Genomic DNA, 13,696 nt, shown 5'->3' with positions numbered 1-13,696 from the left:
AAAATTTATGGTCATCACACGAGACAATCAAAGACATCTGATAAATCCAATACCCATTCATGATAAAAATTCTAGCAAATAAAGACCACAAGGAAACACTTATAACCCTTAAAAAGCTACCTGCCAAAAACCTACAGCAAACATTATACTTAGTGGGTAAATCTTAACAGCAGTCCCACTGAAATCAGGAGCAAGATTAAAGATTTCCAGTTTCACAGAGTCTCATCAACCTTGTAGTGAAGGTCGTAGAAATGCAAATGAGGAAAAGTACTAACTGGCTTACAGATTAAAACAAAAAACTAGAACTATCTTTCTCTTTTTGCAGACTACATGATTATCTACGGTGAAAGCTAGGAAAATTTAGTTAAATTATTAGAATTAGTAAGAATTCGATGAGGTTGAGTACATAAACCACTTCCATACTCCAGGCACGAAGTTAGAAAATACACTTTCTAAAAAGATATTATTTCCTCTAAACGTACATCAAATTGAACACATAATCACAGAGGAAAAAACTGGCTAAAAAATTAATTAAAGGGGCACCTGGGGGGTTCAGTCGGATGAACGTTCAACTCTTGATTTTGGCTCAGGTCATGACGGCAGAGTCCTGAGATCAAGCCCCGTGTCAGGGCTCCATGCTCAGTAGGGGTCTGCTTGAGATTCTCTCCCTCTCCCTCTCTCTCTCTGCCCCTTCCCCTGCTCATTCACACACATGCTCTCTCTCTCTCAAATACATAAACAAATCTTAAGAAACAAAAAAAGCTCCCTTGAGCTTTATTTAGCAGGTTTGCTGCCGGTAGTGGTAAATAATCACAGAACCACTCTGCAACTTGTGTAGTTTAGAGAAAGAAAAGAGCAAAAGGGAGAAACAGGGAGGGAAAGGGGGAAATTTCTACTTTACAGGAGGGTCAGCTGTTAAAAGGAGAAGAAATGGTAGAACTAGAAAGTCCTTACTTTGCAAGCAGTGTGACAGCGGATTCAGGCAAGGATCACCCACAGTTGTTCAGTCATTGGGTCCAAGATAGTCAAGGAACAGGACAGTCACAGTCTCAAAGCATCACCCCCAGATTACTTACTGACTCAGAAAAAAGGCCCCTTACGATGGAGAGCTCTGACAGAGGCCAATTTAACCACGTGCTCAAACTCAGGATCAACACTAATGGGAGAAGCTGACATTACGAGATCTGGTAAGAGGTATGCAATGTCACCTCTGTAATATTCTCACTAAAAATGATGGACTTGATGGACTTCAAACTAATCACAAGGAAGCAGCAAGTTCACACGGTGGGACATTCTTCCCGAGAACCACACTGAACTCTAGGTACATCCCCACCCCCACCCCACTCATCGTTTAGCCATTCTGAGGGGATAACTCAGGAAACTGAACCTGTACCCTCAGGGGTTAGGAGTTAGGGGGAGGAGAGGTACTCGGCCCAACAGCCAACAGGGGGCATCAGTAGGAAGTGGGGCTCAGGAGCAGGGGTGGGGCTGTAGCTACTTACTTCCCGGATGGCCCCATCGCAGACCCGAATGACATTGAGGAATGTGGGCATGACCTGCGGCAGGAACTGCACACACTTGAGGCCCAGAGACTTGAAGATGAAGGTGATGGCCTGGACAACCATGGTGTGATGGTGCGAGAGGGACTGGTCTCGGAAGATCCGCATCAGCGCCACCATGGACACAGCAGGGTAGAACTCATCCAGGGGCAGGTTGCCCATGTTGACCAGCATCTCGCTGGTGCTGTAGTCCGCTAGGACAAAAAGATGGCGAAATCACGAGCTCTACATGACATGACTCTGACTTGGAGCAGAACCTGCCTAACAACAAACAGCCTGACCATCATTCGGCATTCATGGGGAATACAGGATATGTTAGGAACCCATGAACAGGCTCTCACCATGAAGAAATTCAAGAGCTTTAGGCTGTTCTATTACCCCGACCACAAAAGCCTAAAACGGTACATGATGGGTTTTCTTTAAATTGCTATGTTAAACTTCGCTTCTTATCATTACAGTTGACAACTTTGTAGTTGAAACCATCAATAAAAATAATTACTCCCCCAAATGAAAGTAAAGGAAATCAGATTAGGCTAACATCTGTTCAGCAGCTGTTTGATTCCCCTAGGGACTTCAGAAGAGGGAGCGGCAAATGTTAGCTGACCTGAACAGCAAGGATCTCAAAGACTGGGTGAGGGCGGGTGAACGGTGCACTGAAGAGGCCAAGAACTAGACCAGTCAGGAGACTGGACTGGCGCCACTGAGCAAGGATGAAACCTGCAGGGACCAGGCTCAGACTCTGTTCCTGACCAGCCTGGTCTGAAGGGTAAGGTCAGAGCTACGCTTCTCTACTATACAGAAGAACTGGAAGCAATAGGATTCCATCTGTAGAGTTTAGAAACCAATTATTTTGAGGAGAAGACTCCATAGCTCAGGGGTTAGAGCACTGGTCTTGTAGAAACAAATTATTCTGGGAAAACAACATTTTGCTGGAACGGCTGGGAGAGCCACTGTTGAACTTTCACTCTTTCGAAAATAAAGCCCGCCTTGATGAACAATGAGTTAAGCCTAGAAAAATCTGCAGTAGCCCCATACCCTACCCAATCTCTCAGGCTACTTGTCAAAATGCAGAGGGGCTCCAAGGCCAGACCAGCTGATGAAAAAAAAGAGCCCTGGATTCTGATTGCTACCAGTTTCTCTATGTCCCTGAGCCTGGCCTCAGGTTTCCCTAGCAATTAAAACCAGGAGAATAAATTCTACGCCCTTCCTTCTTGGGTGCCATGAGAATAGAAAACATCAAAGAAGCACTAACAAAGAATGAGAGATGAACAGAGGTGATGGGGTGATAAAACACATCTCTCTCATCAGCACCAAAGGTGGGTACAGACTTGGCCTATTGACCCTTGACAAAGAATGTGGACAGATGTAAGGACTATGGACATACTGGGAAGCAGCATCCCTATCGTGATTCAAGAGGAAACTTGACCTTCCATTCAAAAGTCATGAAGTGAGCCAATATGCTATAATTTGTTATCCAGCCCAAGGCTCTTTCTAACCACAGCCAGCAAGGGCTTTGTGAGGCAGGAACTTGGCGGGTCTTTCACGGTTCCCCTCAACTTACAGGAATCCTGACTTGACTTGGATTCAGATAGGCTGACAGCAGAAGCGTCGCGGGACTGGTCAATCATGCCAATGTTTACTTTGTGCTTGTAGGGATCCAGGGCCCCCAAAAGCCCCAACACACGGATAGCCTGGGTGGGTAAGGGGAGGGGGAAAAAGAAAATATTCATCACAAGATCTGATGACAATAGGTTTCATGACTATTACTCTCATGTTCCATGACACCCAGTTCATACCTGAATGACCAGCTAGAAGAACAAAGCGGACATCTAATCAACACTCCGTCAGAGCGTATTAATGCCACAATCTCTTTCCATATTTTCAGCAAAGTCTTTAAAGAACCAAGTTTGCCATGTTTCGTACCTCTCTCCGTGTACCCTGGTTCTGCTCAGTCTTCAGAAAATTCAGCAGGACCTCAAGCAGAGTGGGGTACTTCCTGTAGGGCTCCACTACATAGCCAGTGCTGGCCACCAACTGTCCCAGGGTCCACAGAGCCACCTGGACAAGCAAGAGATCATGTGGTTTGTTGAGCCAGTCAGAGAGAAGAGAAAGCATGGTTTGTACTCTCCGTTTAATGATTGCAATGACGTGTTAGAAGCTTTTCCAAGAAAAGAAGTTTCCAAGAGAGGCACTAACCATGAACAGAAATCCTTGAGAGTCTGGGCGTAAAAACAAGGCCACAAACCAATGCAACAATCACAGGATAAAAAGATAAAAGAAGAGCCCCGCCGTTCTCAAAGGAAATACACAGTCCTTCCACATCCTGAGTGATTAAAGGGAGAAATCCAACTTAAAAGGAAATTAAGAATGTTCTTAATTTTAGTCTAGTCACCTAATGACTTCAGTAACCAAACGAAATGAAGCCAGGGCTGGGAGAGGGTGTGCTGAGCTCTACTTGCCACCATAGCCACAGGCCCAGGCTTCTTCTTTCCCTCTAGGGGCTGGGGCTCTGACAGATGGTCTGGATTTTCTTTTACCTAGAGGAAAGGCCACTGGCCAGCCCTGATGATTACTGAAAGTGGCTCTAGGTCAGGATGACAGCTGATTCTGGCTCCAGATCTTCCTTCATTCTACTCAACAGACACTTCCGAGTACTTACTATGTGCTGAGCTCTGGGTTAGGTACTGGCTAGGGACACTAAGTGACGAAGAGAGGCAAGGGTCCTGGCCTCCCGGGGGCCTGTTCTGCTCAGTCCAGAAGAAGCAGTACTCACCTGCCTTTTGGCCAACAGCGAGGAGTCCTGGAGCATGTCCATGATGATAATAAAGAGTTCATCCACCCACTTCCTCATTTCTAGGCCACTAACCTACAAAATGAAAAAGAAGGTGAGAGGTAAGATTAGAAATTACAGCATTACAAAGTATTTTGCTTTCCTCAGAGGCTAAGCAGTATTCTTTCCATCCTCTGGAAAAAGCAGTTGTTCCCTTACCTGAGCCAATTCTCCTATTGTAGCTAAGACATTATTGATCACACCTGGGTTTGGATCAGGGTCCGGATCTTTCAGTTTCAAAATTAAAGCCTATGAAAAGAAGGTACGATAAAAATGAATGCAGAACAGAAACTACTAGAAACCTTTCTTTTACATAAGTAAAATTCACCAGAGAGACCATTTCAATCCTAGATAAATTACTTCTAGGCTTTATGAATCCAGGATTTCTCCAGAATGTGGATTCTAAAACTTTTCTCCATACTGAGCCCATAGATATACGAGAAAGCTGAGAAATGCCATGATTTAAAAATGTTTCCCATGCCTTCTCAAATGGTATCTGATCATTTATCAGATTCATGTAAGATTTCACAAGCCTCTAACATGCTCATTAAAGCTAAATTTTTTCTTCATTTTGAGGGAACTATTTTATGCCACTATCTACCTACTTCTCCTTTCTAAGCACATTTGATGATGTGCTTGAAGCATTGTATCTCATCTCTTATAAGGAGAGCCCTTTCTTGCAATCGGTGAGATTTTCACTATTCTTTCATGGAGAATGCTTGATGTGGCTCTTGACCTGGAGCCTGGGGCCGAAGAAATTATCGATTGAAACACTCCCATTGTCTCAAAGGAGCTGGCATAAGATGACCCGGGAAGAAAGTGCCAGTGTCTCTAGCTGCTGGGAGTTACCTTCAGAATGGGCTCCATGTAGGGGCGGATGAGCCGGGGTGCATTGGAGACGAGGTGTCCCAGCATGCGGGCACTTTGCTCTTTGATTCTTCCAATGCCGCTGTGCTCCAGCTCCGTCAAAATCTGTAGGGAAGAAAGGCCTGTAGGTAGAGGAAGTTCTAGAGAGGAACGGTGTGTCGAAGGGGAAATGTGGCAGGGAACTAGAGGAAGGAACTGGAACTGCACTGAGGATCAAGTAGCTGCTGGATCCTCCACAAAGGCCAACAGTAGGGGACATAGCAGGGGTGGAAGAGAGACTCGGAAACCAGCCCCAGTCCCCACGGTCCACCAGCCGTCCCTGAGCACAGCTTTAACAGTACGGCACAGGCCCAGGGGGCCAGGAACACCAATAGGGACATCGAGAGCAGGGGTCTGCAGAAATGAGGAAGGAGGGAAGGGCTCTCTTCGAGAAGAATCTTTGTCCAGACAGCAAATCACTAAGGGGGCCTATAAATAATGATGAAGAATCAGAGAATAGTCAGAATAGCTATGCTGCTGGGGCGCCTGGGTGGCACAGCGGTTAAGCGTCTGCCTTCGGCTCAGGGCGTGATCCCGGTGTTATGGGATCGAGCCCCACATCAGGCTCCTCCGCTGTGAGCCTGCTTCTCCCTCTCCCACTCCCCCTGCTTGTGTTCCCTCTCTCGCTGGCTGTCTCTATCTCTGTCAGATAAATAAATAAAATCTTTAAAAAAAAAAAAAAGAATAGCTATGCTGCTGAAAGAAATATTAAAACTCAGTAGTAGTTTCAGGGACATCTAGATAAACCCAAACAGTGAGGGACTGTATCAACAGAATCCCCTTGGACCCTGATAAACAGAAATAACATGTTTGTTCTGACATCCTTAGAACACCAGCAAATCAGCATGTTCTACTCATAGTGACACAGATATAAACAACTTAATATAGACAGACTTCTGGCAAGCTCAAGTTGCCAGAAGGAAATCTCTGAACCGTGAGAAAAGTGCATGTTAACTCAGCTACCCAGAGGAGGAGTCTATGATTTAATAATACATTTAGTCTTAGGTTATTGATTTAATAATCCTGACTTTCTGGATTCCCCCGGCAGCCTGTTTTCCTCCATCACAGCAGATAGCAGTGAGAGGGGGCAGAGAGGGATGCTGAGAACCAACCCACACAAGCCAGGAGATGGCTAGCAGGGAGGAAACATGCCCGCGAGGAGAGCGCCAATCTCTGGAGCTCCAAGGGCCAAATCAAAGATCCCCAAATTCACTTCCAGAGCCAGCGAGCAGCACTGTGCCCTCGCAACAATACCCAATGCCCACTCTGATGATCGAGAGGCCTGAGGAAAAGGCCAAAACACATTTAGGTAATGTCCCTTAACCAAGGTATGACAACGTGCAATTCAACTTGTGAAGATCTATATCTACACTTGAAAACAAGAAAAATTAAAAATTTTGGAGATTCCAGGGCTAAGCTCAGTACATGGTAAATTCATTCAACGGTGCTTCACATGCTCCAATATCAGATAAACGAGATGGCCTGTGAGCCCGGCAGCTTACTGCAACCTTCTAGAGGACACAGGCCATGCCTGGCTCATTCACTAATGTTTCCAGCACCCAGCAGGACCTGGAACGTGGAAGATGTCCAAAACATCTATTGACTGAATGAACACACTGATATTCTCATTAGGAGGTATTTCTCTACCAAGCTTCTTTAAGCAGGATTTGGGCTGGCAGGCTCAACAATGATTTGTTTTCCTTCCTAAAACCTTAGGTATTCTAAAAAAGAACTTAAAAGGATAGGCACTCCTAACACAGGCCAGCAGCTGAAGAAATAAACCATGAGGCTACAAACAGAAGTGCCAAGGTAATATAATCCTCTAATTTGTTGACTGATGATGTAACTTACAGTCACTTTAGTTACGACTGTGAATACACATTTCTCTAGGATGAAAATTATGTATGTTAATGATTTTTCTGTGTTTACGTTCTTTATGTGGGTGGGTCAGGAAGCAGAGCGGGAGGGAGAGACAGGGTGGAGTCAGGGGACAGGAAAGGACTGGGTGAGGCACACTGAGACCCAGAAGAGGTGGGTGGAAAGAACTCGAGGCAGGAAGGACTGGACCATGCCCCACTCAGGAGGCCAGAAAACTTATGTGGGAAGGTGGAGACAAAAACTGGGGAGCCAGGTTTCAGCAGGAATTGAAAATCCTGGGGCACCTGGCTGGCTCAGTCTGTAGAACATGCAACTCTTGATCTCGGGGTTGTGAGTTTGAGCCCCACATCTGGCATAGAGTCTACTTAAAAAAGTCCTAGTAGATTGAGGAGCAAGGCCAATCTGAAGCTACCTTAGGCTCTAGTCCAACGGCTTAGCTTGGCATCTGACATTATTTAAGAACAAACTCCAGGGACCACAGACCAGGGGCAATGACTATGAGAAGCAATGCTGGAACCATTCTCATCCTTGGCCTCTGTGCCTGACCTGGCATCAGCAAGAGCAGGAGAGCGGAAGGACAGAGAGGTGCTGGGAAAACTGACACCATCTGCAGCAGACTGAGTGGAGAGGGCCAAGAAGTGCAATCTCTGGTAACTTGCCAGGAACAAGAGAAGAGCTGCAGAAGAGGTTAGCCTGCGATAAGAGGCCCCCTGGAGTTACACTGCCAAGAGGCTTACAAGGTGATCAGCACTGGAACTGCGACTGTAAAGTTGGGAAAACATGGACTCTTAGAGCCAAAGGTGGCTTTTACCAGGTATCTCGATCTTTCTCCCCATCCCTGGTCCTCATCTCTCTTTCCCCAAACTGCTCTCACAATGACAGTCCCTTTCCCATTGCCTCTAGGTCTGACTGTCACACATTACCTGGATAAGCATCTTGCGCAGGAAAGGCATGACGAAGGCTGGGTTCATGCTACTGAGCCGGCCCACGGTGCAGATGGCCAGCTCCCGGATCTCAAACACCTGGTCGTTCAGGGCCACAAACAGGGCCTGCAAATTCTCTGCCTGGGCCAGGTGTGCATCAAAGCGCTCATCCAGGGATGCCAAGACACAGTAGCGGATGTCAGGGTCTGCAAAAGCAATTATGCCTTTGAACGCCTCTTCAATGCCATCAGTCCTGTGGTCTTTTCCCAGTTTCTGTCCCCACTGCCTCCGGCCTAGTGAGAGGATGCCAGCATGTACCTTTCTCTCATCTCACCTCTCAAGTCTTTACTCATAGGAGCAAAGACAATAGAATTAAAGACAGATTCTTTTACACCAGCAGGCTGGAGTAGCCAAGCCCAATGCTTTGGCAGAGATATCAGCTGGCTGAGGCCGAAAGTCTCTAGAGAGGCCATGCAATGTAACTGGCTAATTCCAACTGCCCCGGGTGCATAAACTCCCCTAGACTGTTCCTGTCTCATAAACCGTACCAGGATCTGTTATCCCAACCACGAGCAGCTTGCTGAGCACGTCTGCCACCACTTGTACTGCAGTCTGGCTAACCACGTGAGCGTGGCCACTGATGAGGTGGACAGAGGGCGTGAGCAGGCGGGAGCAGGTGCGGGCAGCTTCCATGCGGATCTCCTTGTGCTCGCTGTTTAGGAAATGATCCGCACAGTGGCGGACGAACTGGGTCAGAGAGTGGCCTGGATACAAAGGCAGAGAGAAAAAATAAACACTGCTGCTCTGGACAGCAGATCTACAACTAGCTAGCTGCATTTTTCATTTCATGGCTACGAATTCAATTTTCAACAAGATATTGACCTAGAACGCTTCTCTTAAAAAAGGTAACAAATGGGTTTCTGATCAGCAGAGAGGCAGAAGGGAGGCAGAGGAGTGGGGAGACAGAAAAAAGGCATTCCAGCCACCCCCCCCAGTCTAATCCTTATTTTATTCCCTTCAAAGAATGAATTATTTCCTTTTATTCTGACCCAAACCTTTATATTCCCAGAGAGTAAAACAATTCTTGATCAAATTTACTTGTCTATTTTAGTTCCCAGATTTGAACACCAAAGGAGAGTCTGATGTAGGCGGGGTTTAAATATAGCTACTTTCTATTCATTAGAAATACATTATCCTGAGTGTTGATCAGCGCGAGTGGAGGAGCTACAAGAGGGAAGCCGCAGACAGCTATAAGCACTCAGACGGCACGTTTAGGCTTTTTGTACTTGCTTGTTTCCCTGCAGTCTTGATGGCTGCCGCCTACATGATTTTAAATTTCAAAAGTATCCATTTTTCTCTCCTGAAATAGATCTCCCTAGGGCACTGATGTGGGTTTATCTGCAGCTTAGAACTCCACACTGAACTACACAGTACAGCGCGCTTGAAAATCACACTGCCATAGGAATGGAAATACCTAAAAGCCTCTGGCTTAAACATTTTAAAGCATTAAATACCATTTCAGCTTCACAGACCAGGGGGGCTGGGGGGGGGTCCATCTCTGACTTTCTTATCTCTGAAGCATTAATTCCTTGGATCAATGCATAATTTCCCTGAACACCATCTGCCCCCAAACTCAGGATGGGAGAAGAAACAGAGGAGGAATTAACAATACATGCAAAGGGGGGCGCGTGGGTGGCACAGCGGTTAAGCGTCTGCCTTCAGCTCAGGGCGTGATCCCGGCGTTATGGGATCGAGCCCCACATCAGGCTCCTCCGCTATGAGCCTGCTTCTTCCTCTCCCACTCCCCCTGCTTGTGCTCCCTCTCTAGCTGGCTGTCTCTATCCTGTCGAATAAATAAATAAAATCTTTAAAAAAAAAACAAAAAAACAATACATGCAAAGGGCCCGGGAGGCTGAGCTGCTACCGGATCAGCTACCCGGTCTCTAGGATCCCCGGCAAGATCCAGGACTTCTAGGTGCCTTTTCTTGGGGTTCCCAGCAACACTCACTGTCTTGGCAAGATTGGCTACAATTTCTTACCTTCAAATTCAAAGCTGCCAAGTGTTCGCAGGGCAAGAGTAATGCTGCCGACATCGCTGGCCTCAGGCAGGGCTGTGAGGCCAGGCGAAGCTAGCTGATGGGCCAGGCCCTTGGGCATGCCCGGATGCCGGAGGGGTTTGTGCATCAGGACCAGGGACAGCATCTTCAGGAGCCCATCCTGGATGTCCTTTTTCAGCTGCGGAATCTGACGGCTCAGGTCGTACAGCACAGCAGTGAGGGCAGGGCTGAGGGGAAGGAAACCAGGCACCTAGGGCGCTGGACAAGATATTTGTCTGTTCTTGTGAAGAAACAGCCCTTCTTGTCCAGCAAGGGGATTGGGCCCATCACTGCTTGGTCTTTAAAGTAGAAAGGACTACAAAATAGAAGAAATGTCTTGAACTCTCTTGGCCTGGTCACAGATTACAAAACAATCTATGGATTTCTGGTCTTTGCCAGAACTTGCTTAATGTAATTTAGCCGCTGCTGAAGACTGAGTCTCAATAAACAGTCTGGGAAGCAAATGGACAGCATCATCCTTATTTTACAGATAAAAAGAACGAAAGTGAGAAAAGCCAGGCAGTTCCCCGATGATAACATGAACAATAGCTACAAACACCAGCCGAGCACTTCTCACGTGCAAGGCCCAGAGCCCAGAGTTCCTGTTTCATGAACTCTTTCACTTAACCCCCTCGACAACTTTGGACAACAGGAACTGCTACTGTGCCTGCTTTTCAGGTGAGAAACCTGAGGCTCAGAGAAGTTAAGTAACTTGGTCAGGAGCACACAGCTAACTAGAGATGGAACCAGGATTAGAAACCAGCCTGTGTGTTTAGCGTGAGCTCTCCTGCCTATCCAATTTAACGAGCAAACACCCATGCCCCAGTCTTTCAGTGCTGTCCTGATGCTGTGGGTCAAGGCTCTTACTACCCAAGACGGGAGAAGCTCAGGTTTCTGACACCCACCTCAGTCCCACTGCCAGCATGGGCTCCAGCAGCTCCTTGATATCCTGTTGGATGCCTGGCCCCATTGCCCGGGCCAGCATGCTGATGCAGGTGAACACTGTGGCATCCACCTGCATGGCCTTCTGTCTCCTGCAGGGGACCGAAAGAGTGGCTACTTCAGACATAATGACATCGTGCGATGCCCCACCTCAAAATAGCCTTGGAGCAAGGAGGGCAGGTGATTCAGGCGGGGCCATGATTTGCTGGTGCGCAGGTCATCTACTGCACAATTCTAGGGGGCCCACCACACCGGAGACACCGTAGATTTGAATTTACAACAATCCAGCAGATGGCAGTCATGTGTCTTGAGGAAGGGGCCCCTTTCCCGATTTTGCACACAAGGCACCATATGGGTTAGCGTGGCGCTGGCCAAGGTACCTATTTAGGAAGCAAACTGAACAATGTGTACATCAGGGACCAGGGTGTAGGGCACATCCATCACATGGAAAGAAATTCTTCTCCCCCATGATGAGAAGGCAGGGCTTTAGAATGTGGAGGCTTATCCCTTCATTTGCTAATAACACAGAGAAAGATCAAAACACAGCTTTAGTCAACACTGCCCTCCTAGCCTTAGAGGAGACACCCTGGCCTCTCCAACTGAAGGTTTTTCTCGTATATTATTCACTGGAAGGTTTCAAGGGGTGGGAATAATGCATCCAACTCCAGCGATAGGGAAAAAGTGACCATTAGGTCCCTTCAGTTCCAGTCCAGAAGCTCTCTTTCAGTCTTACATCAAAAGAGCTTTGAAAGCCAGAGAAAAGAGCAAAACTAGGAGATTCCCAGTTAATAATAATATTGAAAACAGCACTGGCATCTAACGCGTTCACAGGGTAGTCAACCTCCCCAAATGTCTGTACATATATCACTTCATTTGAAAAAGCCTAGCACTCAGCTGGGGAAGGGTTGTGCTCTGTATGATCTGCTACTCTCTGGAGCTTAATGACGCAGAGATCAGGCTCAAGCTCCATGGAAACTGGGATGGAGCATCCTTCCTTCCCAACCAAATGGGGCGGAAGGTGAAATCATAACAGAGATGCTTACTTATGGGCAAAGTCCTTAGGGGGTAGGGCTGCACGGATGATGTCCAGCACACGAGGTAAATAGACCTTAAATTCAGATCTCACAGCCACAGAAAGCAGCCCCAGGGCTTGGAAGGCTGCTGTACGTTCCTTCTCCTTCTTGACACAGCTTAAGACATGGTTCATGGTATCTTGGAGGTACTGGGTATCTGATCACAAGAAACACAAAGCATATGGCTCAGGGTCAGGGTTGGTATATATATATCAAAGGTCAGAGTTCCTATAAAGCACTTAAATTTAAGAATAAGTTAAGAGAGGGGCGCCTGGGAAGCTCAGTTGGTTAAGCGTCTGCCTTCAGCTCAGGTCATGATCTCAGGGTCCTGGGATAGAGCCCTGCGTCAGGCTCCCCGCTCAGTGGGAAGTTTGCTTGTCCTTCTCCCTCTGTCCCTCCCCTTGCTTGTGTTCTCTAATAAATAAATAAAATCTTTTAAAAAATAGAATAAATTAAGAGAGCCTGTTGAAAAAAAGTAAAGAAGAATTTAGAGGATATATTAACCCAAGCCTTCTGCTTGATAATCACTCCTCAGATACATCTTTTGGAAATATTAGAAATGTAAGACTTTTTCCCCTTTAATTAAAAAAAAAATCTTAAAGGGTCTCCAAAACAATAACATTGCATAATTGTCCCCATTTGTGCTATATTTGGAGGGAAAGACTACATGGTCTTATATAAGAAATATATGTTAAATCTTGCTTAAAAACAAAGAGACGATCATCTAAACTATTTTATGTTATATTGAAATTTAAAGTAATATTGAATACTGTTTGCAATAAACAGGACATTCTATTCAGCTTAGGCCTGGAAATCACTTTGATATCACCCAGAGATTTCTGTTATAGTTATATTTAATAGAATAAGATTTAGTCTGTAATTTGGGAAGCCACAAGTGTATTTTCATTAAGTTTCCATCAGCCAATGTGCACGGGTAGGTGATTCTTGGGCAATTTAAGCCAAAGTGTTATTACTCCCCTGAAGGTTGGAATTTCCTGATTTTTGCCTCTCTTCTATTCCTTCCCTTCCATCTTGCTGGCCTCAAGTCCGTGCACCTGCAGAACATACATAATAGCAGGGGAGGCAAGACCACACATCCATTAGAAAGTGAGGGATGCTGAAGGCCCCCGGAAGCTCATTTAGGAGGTGGTAGAGTCCCAAACAGCACATATGCCGCCCTGCATTTACTCTAACAAGAAAGGTCTTCTCTCACGGCTCTCTTTGACCAAAGCACCCTGGGGCTTGAAAACAGAAGAGCAAGGTGTTGTAACCTTAGAATAAGAGCACATCCATGAGGAAAACGGGACTTCTGCACGGGGACAGCATTTCAGCCGGAAAGGAGCTTCAATCAAGAGGGTGACGTCCTTTGCCTGATGTAGCACCCTAAGAGACTAGGAATTGTTAGAGGTTCCAGCCCAATCTTAGCGTGTTTTTGATATGGCCAAAGCTTACATCATTGTGAAGTTCAAGCCATGACTTCAAAACCACA

General features: G+C 46.4%; 1 protein-coding gene across 1 annotated transcript in view; it reads right to left on the bottom strand.

The window, feature by feature from the left end:
- The window catches only part of MTOR (mechanistic target of rapamycin kinase), a 122,801-nt gene that overhangs the window by 92,597 nt on the left and 16,508 nt on the right, over window positions 1–13,696 (bottom strand). Inside the window, exons 9-19 of the mRNA XM_045776888.2 lie at window positions 12,178–12,364; window positions 11,098–11,226; window positions 10,136–10,380; window positions 8,645–8,860; window positions 8,097–8,302; window positions 5,239–5,361; window positions 4,549–4,638; window positions 4,333–4,425; window positions 3,483–3,617; window positions 3,121–3,250; window positions 1,503–1,753 (exon numbers count right to left, since the gene is read on the bottom strand). Coding sequence (XP_045632844.2) covers window positions 1,503–1,753; window positions 3,121–3,250; window positions 3,483–3,617; window positions 4,333–4,425; window positions 4,549–4,638; window positions 5,239–5,361; window positions 8,097–8,302; window positions 8,645–8,860; window positions 10,136–10,380; window positions 11,098–11,226; window positions 12,178–12,364 — 1,805 coding nt within the window. The remainder of the gene's footprint in view (window positions 1–1,502; window positions 1,754–3,120; window positions 3,251–3,482; window positions 3,618–4,332; window positions 4,426–4,548; window positions 4,639–5,238; window positions 5,362–8,096; window positions 8,303–8,644; window positions 8,861–10,135; window positions 10,381–11,097; window positions 11,227–12,177; window positions 12,365–13,696) is intronic.

Source organism: Ursus americanus, chromosome 33 (assembly GCF_024610735.1).
Source record: "Ursus americanus isolate L20-20 chromosome 33, mUrsAme1.1.p, whole genome shotgun sequence".
Classification (NCBI taxonomy): domain Eukaryota; kingdom Metazoa; phylum Chordata; class Mammalia; order Carnivora; family Ursidae; genus Ursus; species Ursus americanus.
The sequence above is the reverse complement of the archived record's forward strand: the minus strand, read 5'-3'. Positions and strand labels throughout refer to the sequence as shown.